This window comes from Leptinotarsa decemlineata, unplaced genomic scaffold, assembly GCF_025532065.1.
Source record: "Leptinotarsa decemlineata unplaced genomic scaffold, Ldec_3_MD MMD2_tig00026351_RagTag_RagTag, whole genome shotgun sequence".
Lineage (NCBI taxonomy): Eukaryota > Metazoa > Arthropoda > Insecta > Coleoptera > Chrysomelidae > Leptinotarsa > Leptinotarsa decemlineata.
In genome coordinates, this window is record NW_027412699.1 from 46,347 (window position 1) to 69,789 (window position 23,443).

Below are 23,443 nucleotides of genomic sequence, written 5' to 3' on the forward strand. Positions count from 1 at the left end.
GAGGGTTGTAAGAGATGGTCAATGACCAGAGGGTGTTGTAAGAAGAGGCCTCGGCTGGTGTAGATAAGCCGTGTCGTATTAGAGACCTTTTGGCTCAGTGAATCGTCTTCGGCCAACCCTCTTCGGCCAACCCTTTTCGGGCAACCCCAGTTCGAAAACCCTCATCAGGCGACCCCTTTTCGTTAAAGCATGTACCCAGGCGTACGCCAATGTGTTTTATTCGATGACTTTGTCGGTGCGCCAGTTGACCTTGAGACAACTTTGTTGCAGTTAATTAGGATATTTTCGTTGCATTTCGTTGGAATACTTGTTGTTTGCCTGATAATAAACCAGATTAGCTGACCTTAAGGTCATATGTATAAGTAAACATCAATACTTTGTTGCACTTAATTAGGATATTTTCGTTGCATTTTGTTGAAATATTTGCTATTTTACTGATAAAAAACCAGATTAGCTGACCTTGAGGTCATATGTATAAGTAAGCATGAATACTTTGTTGCACTTAATTAGGATATTTTCGTTGCATTTTGTTGAAATATTTGTTATTTTACTGATAGAAAACCAGATTAACTGACATTAAGGTCACATGTATAATTAAACTTGAATACTTTGTTGCATTTCGTTGGAATATTTGGTGTTTCACTGATAATTAACCAGATTAGCTGACCTTAAGGGTCATATGTATGATTGAACATGAATATTGTGAAAAAGGAAATACGTAATTTATTAACGTTTATTAATTAGTAGGTATTCACAATGTATGGGTTATTTTCAAAAATTCATCTTTTTTAGACGACAATAAGTATACATAACAAATTTCTGGTAGAGCTAAATATTTTTTGAGATTAATATTTGCATATTCATAAAAATCTTTTACAGTTGTCCACCAGAAACCTCTGTAAGTTATGGATTGTTTATGAAATTGTTCAATGCTATGATGTCCGCACATTAATCGGCTTTTGAATGGAACAATGGGATGAAAGTTTTCGTGTGATCCAATAACGTATCCGCACCTATACTTTTTTCCTTTGTCCTTACATGTTACCGTAGAATCTGAAAAAATGGAAGAATAATTACAAAAATGTTTGAGGAATATTGTTCGTTTATCTTACATAACGGTATTGATTTTTCAGAGTAGAAAGCTGGATATTCATTCAAAATAATCGTATCTAGATGTACTTCCATTAATAAAAAGCTACCATTTTTCCAACTTGTATGGTGTATTGATATAAATAACTTTTGAAGTTAGGATGTTGCAAATTTGTGAAAGTAGAAGAATAATGTACAACAAATACATATTTTTATCGTTGTGCGTGTGTGTGTGTTTCTTTGAAAGCAACTCGATTACTACTACACGTAACAGTTGTATTAGGGATGTTTTATACCATATACGTCACGTGAAATCTGTTCAACTATACATTCTAAACATAATATATTCGGATAATTTGTTTCTCCCCCACATTTAGTACACTTATATTTCACTGGTACAGGCATAATGATGTTAATGATGCTATTGGTTACTTACGAATGACTCCACGATTGTCTGCATAACGTTTATCAATTCTCAGATGCTTCGGTGATTATAATTCAAAAACGGTTTTCTTTTTGCAATTTTCACAATACTGTCTTGTACTTCTTTTCGATACTTCCTTATTGTCTTTTGGAGTATCACACAGTTTTCAAAATAATACGTTTTTAATGGATTCTTTCGTTTTAAGGTTTATATTTTTTTTTCTTTTTTCTCTTTACAGAGTTGTAGTAAAGTTTTTTCCATATCTTCACATGCTTTCAATAAAGTGTCCTCGAATAAATCGCTAAAATTCATCTTTTGATTTTCACTGAAACAGAAAGTGTGCAATGTTGGAGGTCAAAAAATTAAATTCCTCATGTGGTTGTTGAATGAATAATGAACAGTTGAAGCGGTTATGATGGTTATGCTGTCAGTTGTTGTCTCCTCAACTGACTTCTCGAATCCCTCTCTTTCCTTATTCTTTGTCTATAGGACCCAGAATCCCGACGTTGATGACAGGGTGGGCAAAAGTTATATTCTGATGAAAAACTTTCATAAACTCTCAAACATCTCCTGTCATTACACCGATACTTTGAAGGACCATTGACTTGAGGAAGTTCGTTTCCATTAGTGCTACTAATAATATTTTCCTGGATTGCTTTGTTCATATTGCTCTGTAAAATCACAAATCAATCGGAAAAAGAACTCAAGATAGAAACGTTTTTTCCATTGTGTTAAAATATAAGTTGTAAGTTAATCAATTGTAAAAATGAATATTACAAGTGTGGATTAAATTTTGAAACCCCAAGGCAATGTATCACTTGATAAATAATTTACAATTCGTTTGTCTTCGAAAGGAGTTATTGCAACTTTTCTTTGATTTATTGTATATACCTCATGTTTTTTACTACGAATCAGATTTTCCGTTACTTCAAAATGTTCATTTCCGAATAGACAATCGTAGTAATTTTGAAAATTTATTGTTTTGAGAGAGGCTCTGGTGACACCTTTATCTATTTTAATTATCAAATTTTCCCCGTCACTATCCATGTTCTACTTTTATCGCATACATTTCCGACTTTAAGCCAATGAACTCTTTCATAATTCTTCCATTGTTTTCGTCTTTCGTCAAACCTAAAACTTTTTTATTTACCAATGGAATTCCGAATTGTCCTCTTTGATATGTGCAAAAATGTCATCGGTGAAAAAGTGGTAAATCAATGAATCAGTATCTGTATACAACAATTTCGCATTTTCATTGAATTTAGGTTTGATATAATTATAATGAAAGTCATATAAAATAATTTTTGAAATTTCCAAAACACTGAAACCCACATAATTGGGTTTATTCAGTTTTATATTGACTCTTTTCATTTCAATGATTACCATATCATCATCAAAAATGGTCAAACTATGAAAATTCGGTTTTGATATGTGACTTTTTGCTCCGTATCTACCCTCCCACTTAGTACATAATTTAATATCTTTATATTTACGACAGTTTTCTATTGTTTTCCTAAAGATACTATTGTTCATTAACTTATAAAAAATTTTCTCAAATTCATTTTGATGATAAGGGTGGAATCATTTTTTGAGGACATAATGGAAGATCTTTATGAACATTTTGAAGTTCTAAAGGATAATCTAAGTCAACTTCTAATATGTAACCATATTCAGAATCATTAGGTGTATTAAATATATCTTCAGAATAGAAATCAGTATTATTTTTCCATTCTGATAATTCTGATTATTTCTGATATATTCTGATAATGCTGTACCATACAAGTTATTAACATCGTAGTACATGAGATATGATGAGGGTTGATCAGGGTTAACTCGTTTTTCATGTAAATATTATTAGCTTTACCATATCTATTGCTACATTGAGATATTCCTCCTCTTATACCCCTTTCAATAAACATTAGCTCATCTACATCATCTAATAATTCCAAAGTAACCTTTGAAATGTTTAAACAACTTGCATAAGCTAGACCTGGTGCAGTGTAATATTTCAAACATTCCAAATCGTATGTTTTCATACATACTTTTCGAAATTTTTCAAAAACGTCAGCCAAAAGTAATACATCTGTTTTCAAATATAACTCCGTATATTGTTGTGAATTTTGAATTTCAAAAGTATCCCATACTTTAACAGCGTGTGAATACTCATCTTCTGTTACACCACACTTTCTCAATTTATTGAAAAAGCATTCGATCGGTGGTAATTTGTCAATGTTCATTTTATCCCAACTATCAAAATAATCATATGGAAATATACCTTTCTTAGATAAAAGTTTAAATTCCTCTTGATTTTTACAGAAACTTTTTGTGATTACCTTTTCTGAATGATTTAAATATGAACTCAATTTATCTAGACTACTTGCCATGAAACGAAAAGAGTCTAGGAATCGATATGTTATACTTGTATTGTCAATTTGTTTACTAAATGATATATATTTTTCTTTATTTACTAGTAACAATCTGACAGCACCAGAAACCTCTTTCGGTAAAGCTCTAATAATGAAATGGCTATCGTAACCAGATAAATTATGAAAAACAACAGGTATCATATTATCATTCTGATAGTTAATGTTGCAAGGGGTGGAATGGGCTGCTCCACGAAATTTTCCAGATATATGACAATGGTCCTTAAACCTTGATCTGATCCTCTGTGAATGGTTTTAGACAAATATGACAGTTAGTGGCTGAATCGAAATCGTGTTTTTGTTGAGGTGATAGCGGAATCATTGGAACCACATTGGAAAATACTGGATTTAATTCGAAAGCTAGCTGTTGTAAACGTTTGACGAACCAGCTGATACAATCGTTACCAGTATATAATTCGAATTTTTATTTTGAATTGTCGAAAGTACACAATAAGTAAAATGCTACACTACATGGAATATGTTTTTGAAATATTCGAATTTTCTTACTAGGTTTCACATCCTCATATTTTTCCAAAATGCTTTCAATGTCTGAATAAATCACAAACGGTACGGGTTCTTTATTTTTGAAGTCTGTGAAAGATAAATTTTTTTTTTCAGATGGTAGAGTTATTTTGGTTTTATTCATTTTTCTACCGGTAAATATACACTGTGTCCGTAAAGTATGGAACAAATTGATTTTTAGCTAAACAGGTCATTTAAAGAAATAATCCTGAAACACGTCGATTTTTGATGTTAATTTACCGTATTTTAAAATAATAATCTAATATACAGGGTGAATTACCTTCGAGTAATGACGTCACCGTAATTTTTTTTAAATGGAACACCCCCATTTTGTCTCAATTTTCGGATTACTCTAGCTGAGCTGATTCCAAAAATGTATCACATGTTGATTCCAATTGGTACAGGGTGGACAAAAATACAGTAGTTGTGTGTTGTAATAAAGTAACGCGTAACATTCTTTATTAGGTAAATTAACAATATTATCAAAAATACTTATTGTCTAGCGGACAGAATATGCTGGAATAAATGACTTTATATTGAATGTTCGAACTGCAGCCCTTGCTGTATTTGACAGTAACCCAAACAGTGTACAAATTCTTATTGAACCTTGTGTATGGTTTCTTGCGTAATATTGTTTATTTCTGTTCGAATTTTCACTTGTACATCTTCAATATTTGCTGGTTTCTTTTTATAAATAACATTCTTCAGAAGGCTCCACAGAAAATAATCCAAAGGATTTAAATCTGGTGACCTCGCTGGCCATTCAGTGGGTCCACGTCTACCAATCCACCTGTTCGGAAAAATTTCATCTACGTACCTTCTAACATCTACATCATAATGTGGAGGTGCACCATCCTGTTGAAACCATAAACTTTCATCAAAACCTCCAGGATTACGTCTGCTGGGAAATAAATTACGTAAAGTAGGTACGAGATACTCCCTTAAAAACTCAAGGTACTTTGCCTCCTTTAAATTACCTTCGATAAAGTAGGGTCCAATGATTCAATTTCGTACAATTCCAGCCCATACATTTACCTTTTGAGGGTATTGTGTATGATGCTCACGCATCCAGTAGGGGTTTTCTTTTGCCCAGTATCTACAATTCTGACGGTTAACCTCACCATTTAACGTGAAAGTGGACTCATCAGAAAAAATAACGTTTTGTTACAAGAGAGGGTCTCGGTGACATTTATCCATCATTTCTTCGCAAAATTGGAGTCGTCAATCGGGATCATCTTCGTTTAATTCTTGCACAAGTTTGATTTTATAAGGATGCCATTTTTCAAGCTTCAATAGTTTTTGTACCGTTGTTTTGCCAACACCGATTTCGCGACTAACTTTACGAACAGAATTGTGCGCATCTTCTTCAAAACTCAGTAAAACATCTAATGCTGTATCAGCATTTGCAGGGGGACGACCTGATTTGCGTACATTTGCAACCGTACCAGTTTTTCGAAATTTCGTTTTCAGCTTACTGACTGTTGAACGCGTTATAGGTCTTTCTGGATATTTATCATTAAACAAATTGCACACTTCCATCTGAGTTCGCGATCTGTCTCCATACCCAATCATCATGAGTATTTCAATTCTTTGTTTTACACTTAACTCCATTTCTACTTCCAATTGAATCTAAGCAATCATTCGAATATTCACGAATACCAAAAATATTGTAGTACTAAACTGTCACTGAACATCAATAAATTACTAAACAAATAATGATATTTCACAAAAAACTAGACGGCTATGTTTTTTATAAATGTAGATAAGAAATAATTTCTTTCATATTCTGTCTGCTAGACCACAAGTACCAAACATGTTTGGAAACAGCTCATTTTTATTACTCTAAACATGTAGCAAACTACGGGGTGTTACATTTAAACCAATTGCCGCTAGACAATAAGTATTTTTGATAATATTGTTGATTTACCTAATAAAGAATGTTACGCGTTACTTTATTAGCGCACACACAACTACTGTATTTTTGTCCACCCTGTAACAATTGGAATCAACATGTGATACATTTTTGGAATCAGCTCAGCTAGAGTAATCCGAAAATTGAGACAAAATGGGGGTGTTCCATAAAAAAAAAATGACGGTGACGTCATTACTCGAACGTAATTCACCCTGTATATTAGATTATTATTTTAAAATACCATAAATTAACATCAAAAATCGACGTGTTTCAGGATTATTTCTTGAAATGACCTGTTTAGCTAAAAATGACTTTGTTCCATACTTTACGGACACAGTGTATGGTTGTTCAATACTTCCTGTGAATAGAAATGGTTGAGACATTTGGTACAATAAAACTTTTCGTGATTTATGTCACCACTTTGTCCACACAACAACCGCGTCATGTCTTTTATTAGAGCAAAATGATAAATAGTTTTGAAATTATTCACATTTTCATCTAAGTCCATCAATTCCTCTTCATCACATGAATCAACATCATCGAAATCATGTTCGGTTTGAAGTATTAATAAATTAATTGTTGTTAAAAATTCAAGATTACTCAAACGGATAGGAACGATTTCCTTTTTTTCAATACCGAAAACGTTTATTGACATATTATTCATTTTCTCAAAATTTGTTATATCTTTAATTTTGAGTGGAAATTCAATCCCTTCATATTTCAATATATTAGAAAAATGTGGATATGATGATTTTTTACAGACATTAGTTGCACATGGATGAAGAACTGCCACAATAGACCAAAGAAAACAGTACGGATCATTATTTTGAATGTTAAGGACAGCCTTTTTATTTTGAATGAATTTAGGTACTTCAATATATGTGGAAATACCTACATTTATTGGTGTATAGTTATTAAGGTTCACCTTCAATTGTAAAATTTCATAAAGACTCTAACCGCTGTCTTTTGAATGCGCGCTATTTCCATAATTTAGAGGTCATCTTTTATATGATTATGTAAATCATGAACTTTAAACGTCTGTTTATGGCAATGAATTTCTTAATGGAAAAATTACATCACGTAATTGATACATGATAATGCACTCGCAAATCATGAACTTTACACGTGTGTTATGGTAACGCGGTATTGATATTTATTAATAGAAAAATTATATCACGTACTTGATATATGATAATGCACTCGTTTATCATTGCATGAACAACATACGTTCGATGTTATTCATTTTTTTCAGCACAATTTCACAGTATAAATTGACGGATCTATGTCTTTGGAAAATCATTCTAGTTACGAGTGAATCGATACAACAACAAAAATGTCAACTATTCCGACAACTTTAATTATCAATATTACAAATACAAAAATGTTGCCCGTCAATATGGCAATGGTGGTGCTTAAACAATTATTCAGGTAAGTCATTTTCAAATAATATTATTACTTGTGTTTGAACAATTTTTCATATTGTTATAGATATGGTGTGAAGCAGATCGTAAAAAAATCTGAGGACTGTATTTTAGTATATTTAAAATACAGTCCGAAGATGGTTACTTTGACTAAGAAATTTGGTAATTTGCCAGTGAAAGTAACCCGGGCAATGGCTGAAAATGAACAGGAATTGGGGTTTCTGGAAACAGCAGTGAAACGGTTCAATTTCAATATACAAGATGATGATGACGTGGACGCTATTCCATCACCTCCACCACCAAAAAAGTTGAAGGCTTCATCATCATCATCAAAAGAAATTCTACCCCTTCCAACACGATCACTATCTCCTGTCATAATCGAAGATTTTGAAGAAGAAAACTCTCAACACCCTACTTATTTCCAAGAATCCCAAGATTTTTTGTGATTGTGAAAATTTCAATTATTATAGTAAAATAAACAAAATTGAGAAACATATTTTTTTATTTATGCAATGTAGTAAATATCACATGTATAATAAGAATGTGTGAAAAGTAAATATTTCATTTTCTATAAGAACAAGAATTCAGAATTTATTTCTTACAGTGTGAATACCAATATTTCAATAAAAAAACATTTTCTAGTGCACAATTCAAACTGTTATTTAAATGATTCATACAATGGTGTGACTTGAGAAAACTTTTCAAATTTTCTATTGCAGGACATCCTTCTTCATACAAATCGGAAATTTCATTTTGAATGAGTTGACTTAACCATTTTTTCTTTTCACAACCTTTCACACTTATAACAGCATCAAAACCAACACAATTATTGATGAACTCCGAAATTTGTTCGTAGTTGATGGTTGCTACTGTTGTTGAACTTTGCTCATGCTGCCATGACAATCCATGTAGATTATTTGTACACCAGTTCATATGTTTTTTCACATGAGGCATATATTGATTGATGCCTATTGGTAAATTAATCATTCGATGGTACCATACTCCATTTTCAACATTCAAAATTGCAATTGTTATATTTTTCCAAAATATGCTTCAATACATTAAGCCACTTATAGTTACCCTGAAAATTGAATTCTTTATACATCCAAGACTTCATTGTTCTATTAAATCTCTCAATTATTGATGCTTTCTTTCCACTGAACGTACTATAATGATTAACTTTATATTTTTTCATCAACTTCTTAAATTCTGAGTTGAAAAATTCTTTACCTGAATCAGTTTGTAAATTTTATGGTGATTGTTTACGTAAAACTTCTTCCATAGCTTTGGACACAGCATTAGCTGTCTTATTCTTTAAAGGTAGTGCCCAAGCAAACTTCGAAGAACAGTTTATCACAGTTAGAATATATTTATATCCTTTATTCACTTTAGCATATGGTATCATCTCAACTAAATCATCTTAAAAAAGGTCATCGAAAACCTTAATGATTACTCTTCGTCTATTGAAATTGATTCGGGCTTGTTTATGAAGTTCTTCAATAATATCCCTTTTAACATCAGTTTGAAAGTTCATGGTATGACAGTCAGAAGAAAACTCAAGAATATTGATGAAATTTTATTAATACATACACTATATCTGTCATACATTTTTCATAAAACAATGGTACTCATTTTCTAATTCCTGGATCCTTTGGATTTTTGTTTCGATATATTTGATTTGGTGGTTTTGCTCTCCTCTTCTGAAGAATTCTGGAAGCTTTGATAATCAAACGGTTTGCTTCGGAAGACACTTTATGCTCTTCCATATCAGGACAAAGTTCTCTGATCAAGTTTTTGGTATACTGTTCAATGTCAATTTGATCATATTGTTGTGTATTCATGTTTGAGATAAAACGTTATTAGTAACTAGAAATCCAATGAATCTATTTATACTTTTCTGTTATCAAAACAAGGAATAAGATTAAAATTTTCCAAGCTCTTCTTCTTCTTCTCGAAATCTTTGGTCGAAAATTTTTTGTCTATGTGATTTTTCTAGAATTGGATCCATAAAAGCTGAACTGCTCCGAATACGTCGCTGGAAGCGTGTTCGATCAATGGCAAAAAATTCCCAATAAGTTTTTCTTGCATTTCTATAGGCGAAACTCCAAGCAAATATGTAATGAACTTCATTTTTCTTTTCATCGAAAGTTATTCTATTATTACTACTCATCATAACTCACTCTAGAATTGTTTCACAGAATTTGTTAGTGGAGTGTATCTGACTAAACGATCGTGTAAAATCAAACAAAATGCTGATGTATTTGCAGGAATATTTTCACTGGCTTCGAAGTCGAGTCTTATATCTTGCACTCCTACCTTTAAGCTATCATTTTGTCTACTGCAATCAATAACAAATAGAATCGCGATATCGTGAAACTTAGTCAATGTAAGACACGGCTCTCCAGAAGTTTTATAATAGTTGGATTCTTGAAATTGGGCGAAGAGCTCGTAAAGTAATGCAAACTGGTTTTTCTTGAAGTTCAAATTCATATTATCGTAAGGGTATACATCTGAGTTGAGGTGGAGTTTGATGTTGGTAATATTACAATGATCGAAATGACTAATATTTTTCTTGATCTGATTTTTCCTCTGAGTCTGAAAAGCTACAATGATGAATCGAGGTTTTTCCAATTGATTAGATGCTTTCACATTCCAAGAATGAGTCATTGTTTGTTGTAAAAGTGGATATTCGTGTAGTTCCCAGCTCCTGAATGCAATTTCTAAGTCACGTCCTTTTTCAATGTACTTGAGTAATCGCAATTTTTCTGTATCGGAAACTTGAACATGAGGAATTCTCCAGAGAATTTTAGTTAAATTAACTTTAGATTTTTCATTATCCTTTGTTGATATTACAGAATTTACGTCACTACTTGTTCTAATGAGTACCAATTCTTGGCGAATGTTTACGATTATTTTCTTGAAATCTTCACAGAAACCCAAAAGGTGTTTCAGGGGGATGTAGACATTGAAGTATCCATTCGAATTGAATACTTTTGGATATTCCAAATGATTCCAACAGGCATTATTATTTCTGTCACATTCGCTACTTGTATAAGAGATGTATCCTTTAATAGATGATGTTATACCTGGGTTCCTCACCCTGTCCACTACCGTGCCTCCTATCTCATATCTTATCTGATCGAACAGAAATGCCATACCATTATTCACAAAATTTAATGTTATACTAGGTTTATTTTCAGCATCAGTTAATCGTCCTTCGATATAAAGGTAACTTTGGGATGGCAATGTATAAATATCTTGAGTTTGAATAATAGGAATTCTAATTTCATCAGAATTATTGAATGTCGTATTTGCATAAGGTGGATGACTATGCATCTCGTAATTAGTTATAGAATCATCCATCAATACAGGTTCACCAATATTCAATGTATTAAAGCTCATTTTTGCGTTTTTTTTCCTCCTTTTTCCACTATCTAGTATTTTTGTTTTTCTGCTACTTCTGCTGCTGCTGCTTCTGCCACCGCAAGAACACTTGAAAAATAATAAAATTTGTCTGAATCTTGAACTGATGTTGACTTTGAGGTTACACCAAAACTCGTAAAAAGTAGCCGTTTTGACACTTTGACACTTAAAGTACTCGAAAACCAAGTGCAAGAAGAAACTGTCGATTTTCTGATGTTAACCATTTAACAGCACTTCCTATAGTGACACATTCTCCAGGATCCTTATCAATTATACTATGTGCTGTTGTTGATGTTGTTGGAAAAGTTGTAATATTATATAAAAATACCATCAGAGCTGCTTTTTGAGATGAAGTCTTACTGTTATCGTTTCCTGTTGGAAATTGACTAAATTACCCTCTTGTTAATTTATTTTAAGGAAAACCTCATCGATATGTCTAGTGTTGATTGGTAAATAGATAACATTTGCAACTTTTTCAATAATTCGAAATCCACTTGGTACGGTGGGGTAGAACATATGTAACAAATGTACGGCACTGTCATTATTGAATGAATTCGTTATTGAATTGCATTCAACACAAATCAAATTCACTTTGGAGATATTGATTGGAAAAACCGATATATGTTTTCTATTCGGTTGTAATTTTTTTTTCTCGAATCCTAATAGAGGTGCCAATGAGTTAGGTTTTTCTAAATGAATTGGTTTATTGGAAATGATTTCATATCTCAAAGTATTTCGATTTGCATACAATTTCAGATCGATACTACTCTCAGAATTTTCCTCTTCTTTGGTTATGATATTTGAAGTTTTCGCTTTGAGTTCTTGTTTCGTACTTTCTTTCGATTTCACTTCATTCAATTGCCTCATAATTTCACTCTCTATATCAGATATTTCATATGAACCAGGAGGAATCTTAATTTTTGTAGACCCAATATAAAAAATATTATTAGTCTCATCCACATTCGGTATTGTATTGAATGTTACAAAGTCAATCAATCCTAAAACATAATTCTTTGTATCGTCCAGTATGATAGGAGGATTAATTTTAGACGAGAGAATCGAATCTCGGCCTGATAAGGTGAACGTATATGAACACATGTTAAAGGTTATCTGTAGAATGAAGAGAAAACATTGATTGCATACATGTTTATTGAGAAAGAAATTTCAAACATAGTTGTCCGCAATTAACAGAATTATATGATTGATATACAGTATGATTATTGTAATAAACTCACTTCAGGTTCATTTATAAGGAACGGAATGAAACGACTTCGTAGAAAAACTTCCTCTATTCAGAATAACTCAAATTGATCTACCTTGTTTCAATTACATGATCCTCGTCGTAATCCTTCCCTATCTCAATGTTACATAATGTTTTAATAACATAAGATCGGCATACATCGAAAAGAGCTGTCCTGGCACGTATTAGGTGTTCTAATTAGAATATTGTTTATTTCTCAATTTGTTATTGTTCCACATTATTTGCTATACCAGTACATCTCCCCCCGATGACGAAAAAAAAAATTTTAAACAATATTTTTTTTTTTTTCATTCAATAAACAATTTTGTCCTATTTTTGTGTATTTCTACCAGCTTATTATCTATTCTAACTACAACATTTGGATCTTTATCTTCTACTATAATATAAGGACCTTTGAAGATAGGATCATACTTATTTGAAGATGTGTTCCTTACTAATATCTTATCACCTATCCTAACATTAACAGGATTAATTTTAATATCTAGTTTTTGTTTTCGTAACGATTTTGATACCATTAAATTATTTCTCGCGTCATTCCAAGCTGTTTGCAATCTAAATTTTAACTGAATTGGGTAATCATCGAAATTATATACAGGGTCGACTTGTGTAGCAATGCTCGATGGTACTCGACTCATTTTGCCGAAAACCAATTCGTATGGACTATACCGAGTTTCCGTATGCACTGTATTATTATATGCAAAACACCAATATGGTATCCATGAGCTCCAGGTGTCTGGATGCTCTGATGCATGTATGCGTAAATAATCACCTAGATTTTTATGTGTGTTTTCCAATGCTCCAATGGTTTCGTGATGATACGCCGTTGAATTCAGCTGTTCGATTTTTAGCAGTTTGCACGACTCTTTGAAGGTCGACGCTAGAAATTCAGTGCCTCTGTCTGTCACAACTTGTTCTGGAATACCAAATCGTAAAATAAAATTTTCTACGAATGATTTCGCGACTGTTACTGCCTCTTTATTTTCTAATGGATACCCTTCTACGAATTTTGTTAACTCACATTGCAACGTCAAAATGTATCGGTTATTTTCCCTGTCTTGGTCTAAAGGGCCCACCAAGTCAAGAAAAACTTTCTGAAACGCTGAGGTAGCCGTTGTGGTTATTTTCATTGGTTGCCGATGCGGTCTTGAGTACTTATATCTCTGACAGTCATCACAACGTTTTACAAAATTTTCGATATCCTTTCGGAGACCAGACCAAAAGTAAAGTTTTCTAATATTGTTATACATGCGATTAATTCCAGCATGCCCTCCCGTTGGTAACATGTGGTAATCGTTCAAAATTAATTGCTGGGTTTCCTTCCTAGTTATGTGTTGCTGAGCTTTTATTATATTTATTTTTATACCTGCCTTTCGAATTTCATTGGGAATTTCCAAAATGTTTTTTAATAACGATGCGCATCTATCTTCTTTTACTATAACTAATTCTGGAATTCCATATTCTTGGCAAATTTCCTTCAGGTCTCTCAACGATGCACCGAATGCAGTCGCTGATCGAGATTCATCCTGATTCATATAAATAGTATTTGCCTTTTCATCATATAATATATTCCCTTTTATTTTACACTCAGAACGTTTTTTTCTTTGAAACTCAACTTTCGACAAAGGATACAACTGAACAAATTCTTTAGGTGGTTTCAATAATTCTACGACACCAGGATGATCAGGCCTGTTATCGAAAGAGATATTGGACTTTTCCCGTGAATTGTTGCCCAATTTCTTCGTTTGTGCCCTTGTCACGACATTCATGACTTGACAGGAATTAACTGACATTTCTTTCAGTTCGTCGGAGTCAATTTTTATACGACTTAATGCATCAGCCGTTACATTATCTTTTCCTTTAACATAACTTATTGTAAAATCATATTCTTCTAGTGTTAACCTAAATTTCGTTAGTCTACTTGAAGGATTCGTCATACCGAAAAGATATAATAATGGTTTATGGTCTGTAAGGATAATGAACTTTTTCCCGTAAAGATAAGGACGAAATTTTTTCACACTCCAACAAATAGCAAGTAATTCTTTCTCTATCACACAATAGTTGACTTCAGCTTTATTCAGCGATCTGCTGGCGAACGCCACCGGCTTATCATCTGAATTTGACAGAACTGCTCCGATAGCCAAATTTGAGGCATCGGTACGTAATTTAAAAACGTTTGATTCCGAAAAATCAGGATATGCGAGAATTGGTGGTTGTACCAGCGCCTGCTTTAGCGTTTCGAATGCTTTTTGACATTCTTCGCTCCAAGCGAATACTACACCCTTTTTTGACAATCTGTTAAGCGGTGCTGCGATATCCGCGAAATTCTGAATGAACTTCCTATAATAGTTCGCAAATGCTACAAACCGTTTAGTTTCATTCGAGTCTTTTGGAACCGGAAATTGCTGTATAACACGTATTTTTTCAAAATCTGGAGATATTCCTTCAGATGAAATCACGTGACCCAGATACAATATCTGTTTTTTCAAGAATTCGCATTTGTAAGGATTTAGTTTTAAATTGACCTGTCTCAATCGCTGCAAAGTTTTTACCAAATTCCGATTATGAACTTCCAAATTATTCCCGAAAACTATCAAATCGTCCAAATAAATGAAACATCTCTCATAATTTAACCCTGACATTGCTATGGTCATCGCTCGAGAGAAAGCACTTGGACTCAGTTTCAACCCCATCGGTAATCTCGTCATTTGATACTGACCTTTATCGGTTGTGAAACTTGTGTAAGCTCTAGATGTTGCATCCAATTCAACCTGATAATAGCCCTGAGATAAGTCAAGATGTGAGAAGTACATCGCTCCGGAGAGTGAGTCTAAAATTTCATCTATGCAAGGTAATGGAAATTTGTCATCCTCAATGCGTTTATTCAACAGACGGTAATCGATAACTATCCTCCATTGTTTATTACCCTTACTATCCTCTTTTTTCGGTACTATTAACAATGGTGCCGACCATTCGGACCTTGTTTCCTCTATAATTCCTTCTGACAGCATGTTGTCAATTTGTTTATTTATTTCCGCTTTCTGCGAATGCGGTAACCGGTATGGTTTTACGTATACCGGAATGGCATCCTTTTTTAAATGTATGGTCTGTTTACAGACATTTGTCACCGTCAGTGGGTCATTTTCAAAGCGAAATACGTCCGCATATTTTGCACAGATTTTATCAATAGCTATTTTTTCCTGCTTATTAAGACCTTTGGTATTTATGGAGTTGAGTAACTTATCTATACGCTCAACTGAAAAGTGTGTGTTTCCAAAAGTATGAACATCAAATTCTGAAATATTTTCAGTTTTGGGCCTAAAATTTTTCAAGTGTACCTCTTTATCCGTAATATTCAGAATTTTAACAGGTATAATGTGGTTGTGAGGCTTTGCGATAATTCCCGCCGTATAAACACCTTCTGAAATTTCTTCTGGTATGATAATACAATCATCTGAGTTATGTACTTGCAAATATTTAATAATTTCGCACCTTGGTGGAATCGTTATATAATTTTCATACTTGGATTGCAGTGGAATCGACAGTTTCCGATTGTTTATATATATAGAGAATGTGCATAATTCGTAGTTTAATATTGCAGAGTGCTTGACAAAGAAATCTGACCCAATAACACCATTCATATCACTACCAAAGTCATTCACCACATGAAATTCGTGACCTATCTTAACGTCAGATAGTTCTAATGTAATATTAGCCGAGCCTTGCGTGAAGACAAAACCCGCTATGCCGTTTATTTTGATTCTATTTGTCGTATCAACAAACTGATTTTTATTTATACATGATGTAAAAATAACGCTTACCGAAGCACCCGTATCCAATAAAAATTTCAACTCACTTTTTCCGTTTTTCATACATACATAATTAAGACCATTCATACTTAAAACCTTATAATCACCTACATTCTCACTGACTCGACCGAAAAAACTGATTAGCTTGCGGGGAAGGGTTGTTTAATTCAGCATCCTGAGCGTTTTCCATAAAAAACCCTCTTCGAGATGGACTGAAAGTTTGGTTGTTGTGATTATTCCAACGCCCTCTAAAATTTCCGCGAAAATGTCCCTGGTTTCGACCCCTAAAATTATTTTTACTATGCAAACTACTTCCTCTGATCTTATTCGATTGTGAGTTATTGAATTGTCCGGTACTGAAATTTGGTCTTCCCCTATTATTCTGCTGAAATCCTCGACTCGTACGGTTGAAATTATTAAGTTTTGAGTTCCCTCGCATGTGAAACACCTGCGAAGAAGAGGTTGCACCTCCCGTACATTCCTCATCTACAGCTCCCGTTATAGCATCTTTCAAAGCGCTATAGTTCCTAGCTTTTATGACAGTTCCCAGATCGTGACTTCGCAGTCCGTTCGCGAAAGCATGAATTGCCAGTTTTTCGTTCGCAACTTTAAGAATTTTCATTGCCTCGACATTTCCATCGGCTTGCGCTATTGTCAAATCGACCAGTAATTCCTCGATTGATTTACCAAATTCATTCACTGATTTATGTTTTTGTTTTGCGTTATGTAATTCAACTGATAAACTTGCGGCAGAATGCTTTGTCAACAAGTGTGTTTTGATGTCTTTAATTAAATCAGTATTAGACGGATATGACGACTCTAATCTCATCTTTGCACTTTGTGACAATCTAGTTTTAAGGACATAGTTTGTTAGTGTTATTTTTCCATTATCGTCTAAAAGACTATCGTATAATTCAATGGCATCTATTAACTGTTTTACAGATTCCTCCGAATTGTCGGTTATAGGCAATAAGCTTGACGCTATTCTGAGATCAAATTTTTCACCCATTATTGTAAAACTTCTAGTAATTTCTGTAATATTAGCTAATCTAGTCTCTAAGGTATTTCGAATATCGACTAATAATTTGTTTGAAGATTCAACATATAACTTAACTTTTTGAATTATATCTGCATCTTTAGGGCCCGCATTGAATTTATTTTTCACTTCATTTAACTCTGATTCAATCCTATTTAATTCTTCAAACTTGCGATTTATAGCTTTTAGATCGACTCGCCTCTCTTTGCTATCTTTATTTAAATTCCTATTAAAAACTTTGAGTTCTTCAAACGAGTATCTAAATAAGTCTATGATGCTCATTTGCTACGCTAAAGACGAAAATAAATCGATATATTGATACACAAACTTATACTAAATAAATACGACCTTAAAATGTCTTTCCATGTGTCATCCAATTTCCACTCTACTTGTTGTTGGTTTTCACTTTGGAATGCGTGAACCACCCATGAAATTCGTTTTCTTCTCACTCCTTACGCCTATACCAACTCCTGACTCCTCGTTATCTCTCTTCTTATCTTCTTTTCTAATGATTTCTGGCACCTCTTTATTAGAAATGCGCCGAGTGCCAAAATGAAACAGGCGAAAGCTACTATGCCTAGTACTTCGGAAACGGAGAACCCATTGCTAGCTGAAACTCCACCACTGTTCCCGGCTTGGCTTATGATTACTTCTTCTTTACTCTCTGTGGATCCCATGTTGGAAGATGTCAAATGCAACTCGTCTCTATTTCTCAGTATCTACCCGTTAATAACATACGTGGTAATCCTGGAATCATCCTGGCAGGATCGCCATGTAATAAACTCACTTCAGGTTCATTTATAAGGAACGGAATGAAACGACTTCGTAGAAAAACTTCCTCTATTCAGAATAACTCAAATTGATCTACCTTGTTTCAATTACATGATCCTCGTCGTAATCCTTCCCTATCTCAATGTTACATAATGTTTTAATAACATAAGATCGGCATACATCGAAAAGAGCTGTCCTGGCACGTATTAGGTGTTCTAATTAGAATATTGTTTATTTCTCAATTTGTTATTGTTCCACATTATTTGCTATACCAGTACATTATAATTAATGAGACAAGGTCCATCTGAATTGAAGTATATTAAAGCTTCCAGAGGTGGTCTCAGATTACCATAACTATCAAAATAAATTATATGAGAACCATTTTTGCGGTAGGCAGTCCAATGAGTCCCAGGTCCAGATTGTTTATCGAGATTTATTATTCCTCTTTCTTTTTTTTGGATTTTTTTCGGTAAATTATCTCTCATATAGACAGATCTGAAGAATGGAATTTTTAAATCTTTTGCATACTTTATCAAGTCGATATTGGATAACGGACGATTATGAGGAATTTTTTCCATGTTTCGCCTCTCCCTCTCAAACGGTGGTACGATTCAAAAACAACCCCAAACCAGTTTTGTAAGGTCTTAAATAAAATCCTTTCCCTAATGCAATAGATTCCATAGTTTTATTATGACGTTGAGCTTCTTCTAACTGATTTTTTGCAGATTTAGCATCAGTTACAGCTTTGGCAATTCCAGCTGCTCCCCCTGTTAGGGCACCGAGTGCACTCAACCCAGCAAAAATTGGAATCAAAGGAAGTATTCCACCTGTTTTGGGTATTCTCACAACACGTGTTGGTTTAATATTCAATTTTTTGCAGATTTCAAAGCTACCGTCACAGCTTCTCCTAAAGTCTTTGGTTTTTTACTGATGATCTGTTTTTTTATTTTTCGTGTCGCTGTCATGAAACACATCCCCTTTTTATTCCTACATTTCTTCACATTTTTTTTCTTCCTAGAGATATTTTTCCTCTCATTTTTAGATTGTTTTCTTTTACATTTTTTGACAACCATCTCGTTATGAATTACTCGATACACTGACAGATTCACCCTATTACAGTTAATATTTATATAGATATTATTTTCTTATTATCAACATTTTCAAACTCTTCTTCCAAATTTCGTTTTTTAGGATTCTGCTGCTGCTGCTGAGACATTTGTTCATTTATTCCTTCAATTGAGCCATTTTTCTGAATATCTGACTCGATTTGTTGCTCTAAATTTTTTCTTTTCGCAGATAATTTGGGTTTATTTTCTCTTGAGTTGATTATTCTCATTTTTTTATCTAGGATAACAGGTATATCGTTGAGGAATTTTCTTTTAGTAGCACGCTTCAAGTCTTCTATTATATCAATATCCATAGGTTCATCTTCTTCTTTGTTATCGATAATAGGTCGTTTTCGTCTCAGTGACGGCGGCGGCAGACGTTTAGTCTTAGATTTTTTCTTATCAACTCAAATAATTTTATTTCCATTGCTACTGTTGAGAAGTTTTAAACACTCTTCAATATTCTTCGTTACATCTGTTAGTCGTTTATTCATTCCACTCAATAATTGAATACATTTTCTCTTGATATTAGCAGTTAAAGGTGTACGATTACGACGTTGCATATTAGATCTTTTCGCGTATAAGTTTGAAAGTTGACTGATTAAAATTCAGTTACCTCAAGTATTTTATTGGAAATAGATATGCAAGGTATTGAAGTTATTCCACAAAAAATTGCTCTACCAATCGAGAATAATATATTTGAAACAGAGGAAACATTCAAAAAGCATGGTATGCTATTCCCCTTACAATAAGGTGTATAATTGTTGGACCTTCAAACTGCGGTAAAACAAATTTAATGGTGAATATGTTGGAGCATGAAAATGGATTGAAATTTGAAAATATATATGTGTATTCTAAATCACTTAATCAACCTAAATATAGGTACTTGGAGCACCTGCTTAAACCAATAAAAGGAATTGGATATTACGCATTCAGTGCCAGTGAAAATATAATGCATCCGTCTGAAGCTAATCCCAATTCGATTTTTATTTTTGATGATGTCGCTTGTGATAATCAGGAAGTTATAAGAGAAGACTTCAGTATGGCGAGACATGCTGCTGTCAATCCATTTTATTTGAATCAAAGTTATGCAAAAATACCCGAATTCGAGACAATGCCAATTGTTTAATCGCTTTCAAACAAGATGATCTAAACTTGCGACACATCTATACCGATCATGTAGGAATTGACATGACCTTCGATACCTTCAAGGTGATTTGTTCTTTATGTTGGAGAGAACCTTATGGCTTTATTACTATTTTTAAAGATTGTTGTCTCAATAGGGGTCGTTACCGCAAAGGACTCGATCACTTCATACACATTCAAGAATAAAAATGGAAACAAACCTCATTATCAGATTAATACCAGTTCAGACCTGTTGTAAACCAGTTCAAACCTGATAAAACCTGTTCATAACCGGTTCAAACCGGATCAAAACCAGTTCAGCAGACCTGATAGAAGCAGATAAAGTGTCGGTTCAACCTATTCAAAAACCTGATCTATTCAAAACCTGATATAGACCAGTTTGACAATAAAAAGTGAAGACATAGAATTGAAAAAAAGACTCATTAATAAACGGAAAATTGTTAAAAGTAAATTGGAATTTTTGAAACATGGTGAATTACTACATGAAAGTATGTTCAATCCAATTACAAAACACCTGAAAAATATAGAGAATAAATTGCAAGACAAAATTCCTAAATTAGATGTTTCCCAAGATTCCTCGTCGATTATCAATGAAACTACTTACAAATTCAGAACCATAAATAGAAAATGTTTCACATTCTGATGATGATGAACCAAGTGAAATCAAGCAATCTATTGTAGAAAATATTCAGTCTGAAGATGAAGAAGAAGAAAGTCAATCATCTGGAGTTAATCGTCTGAAAGATATTACACAAACTTCATATATTGATTATTTAAATCAATATGATCCTCTTCCAATCACAAATATGGTGTACGACTTGATGAAAATACTGAAAAACTATCAATCGGTGATTCAAGACTGCACATTGATGGTCCAGATGTAATCGTTAAAAATAGAAGATATAAGGGTACACCCGGTCTATATGAATTCCTTTTCAAAAATAATCCTGAAAATTTCACCGAACAAGATCAACAAAATTATAAACAAATTGTTTTGAAAACGAATGCTCACCGGCGGCATTACCAACCAAATAAACAAATTGACGGTAGTAAATTGCAAAAATATAAAAATATACTAGCTCCAATAACTGGTATATCGGGAGAAGGTATGTTTATGGAAGAAAATAACAATAAAATAGATTATATTAGATGGGATGACCCAAACGAACTCTGCGACAGATTACGTTTACTACTACCCTCAAGGCAGGCAGGTCATTCAGGTCATCAAAATGAAATAAATTCCATTATTGAAGAACTGCGAGAAGCTAACATAATTGCATGAGAATTCAACAGAATTGATTAGAGAGAATGGGAGTCGAAGCACGTATGTATTTGATACACAAAAGAAATTTCGAAACTTTTGGAAGTAGAATCGAAACTTTTCATAATTGGACATATGAATTTCCAAAAGATAAACTTGCTGATGCTGGTTTCATTTATACTGGTAAAGGTGATATTGTTGCGTGTCCGCAAGGTGGAAAAGAAACTCAAGAAAAAGGAGAAGAAAAACCACCCAAAGACAACGTTCCCACAAATTCAAGTAATATTTGAAAAATATGTTTAGGAAAAGAAATGAATATATTATTTGTACCATGTAAACATATAGCATGCTGCATTGATTGTTCTATCAGATGTGATAATTGTCCAGTTTGTAGATCATATATTGAATCATTTATAAAAATTTTTATTACATAAAAATAAAACATAAAAAACGTAGCAATGTTATTTTCATTATTACACCCTACTTGTTATTGTAACTCGAATGAAACCTTGTATTCATGAGGAATTACGTATTTTCCAATTCATTTACAAAAAATATCCATATTTAATCATACATATGACCTTAAGGTCAGCTAATCTGGTTTATTATCAGGCAAACAACAAGTATTTCAACGAAATGCAACAAAAATATCCTAATTATCAGCAACAAAGTTGTCTCAAGGTCAACTGGCGCACCGACAAAGTCATCGAATAAAACACATTGGCGTACGCCTGGGTACATGGTTTAACGAAAAGGGGTCGCCTGATGAGAGTGTCCGAACAGGGGTTGGCCGAAGACGATTCACTGAGCCAAAAGGTCTCTAATACGACACGGCTAATCTACACCAGCCGAGGCCTCTTCTTACAACACCCTCTGGTCATTGACCATCACAACCCTCTGGTCATTGACGATCTACAAGAACAAGGGTTGCTCAAGAACACATTGTCAACACCATTGTTCTTCGCCAACAAGGCCTTTTTGACACACTTCTTCACCTCAAACAACCGCACCCCTTACGCTCTCGATGAACGGCTCGATGGCATGGTTACCATTGTATCTAGAACCACGTTAGCTATACTACTAAAATCCTATTAATACGACATTTTTGGCTTTGGTACGATGTATAGTCGCCAGCACGTCAAGCTATACAAATATGTCAAATTTCTGTAATCGATTTTGAACTTTATAGCGAAATAATAAGGTTGGTTTCCGTTTGGGAAAATTTGATGGGCTGCCCACCGTACTATCGTATATAAAAAATCAATAACAATTTACAGTTGTTTTTTTTTCATAATGCACTTATCTAACCATTTTTAAACTTGAACAATCTATAAACTTCTTTTAATATTTTGAGAACGCATCCAATAATTTTAAAATTTCATTGCTTATCGATGAGATTCATATTTTCTTTTATAAATATGAAGAAGTAGAAAGGCAAAGCTTCTCTCAACTAGTACTTGATGTATCAGATTGATGTATGAGTAATTTTTTGTGCAATGGGACAATCCCACGAAGACTGTGGTCGCATATTATAAACGAAGTCTCACGAAAGCTTTCTGATAATCCACAGATTAACTGTCAACAACAACTGACAGCATAAACTTTGGATCATTTCTAATCCGAATAAATAACTGTTTAATACCCACAACATAACTTTGACATGGAAACTGTTTTTTGAAATTTTTGTGAAGTCTTCATCGTTTAGGTTTGATTTTTCAACTCGGTATATTTCTGAAAATACTATAGACGAGAATCGATATCACTATCAAGCCTCTAACAGGTCGTAGTGGTCGATCCCTTTCAAGAATCACGACTTTGAATAACTCGATAGTTGAGAGCCGA

General features: G+C 33.4%; 1 protein-coding gene and 1 long non-coding RNA gene across 2 annotated transcripts; one reads left to right on the forward strand and one right to left on the reverse strand.

Moving 5' to 3' along the window:
- Positions 1–799: 799 nt before the first annotated feature.
- On the reverse strand, positions 800–2,539 carry LOC141486258 (uncharacterized). The gene is made up of 2 exons (XR_012467730.1): positions 1,526–2,539; positions 800–1,053 (listed from the first exon to the last, which is right to left on the reverse strand). It is a non-coding gene; the product is annotated as an uncharacterized lncRNA (long non-coding RNA).
- Positions 2,540–7,571: 5,032 nt separating this feature from the next.
- LOC141486257 (uncharacterized) lies at positions 7,572–8,283 on the forward strand. The gene is made up of 2 exons (XM_074183995.1): positions 7,572–7,798; positions 7,859–8,283. Exons 1-2 carry the CDS (start codon positions 7,704–7,706, stop codon positions 8,235–8,237), a joined length of 474 nt encoding a protein of 157 aa, XP_074040096.1. The 5' UTR covers positions 7,572–7,703; the 3' UTR covers positions 8,238–8,283.
- Positions 8,284–23,443: the final 15,160 nt, after the last annotated feature.

What these genes read in the sequence shown, in the direction of transcription:
- LOC141486257 (XM_074183995.1), top strand. Translation starts at nt 7,704, where the DNA reads ATGTCAACTATTCCGACAACTTTAATTATCAATATTACAAATACAAAA. An exon ending in GTGCTTAAACAATTATTCAG is followed by an intron (nt 7,799 to 7,858) that starts GTAAGTCATTTT and finishes ATATTGTTATAG; the next exon opens with ATATGGTGTGAAGCAGATCG.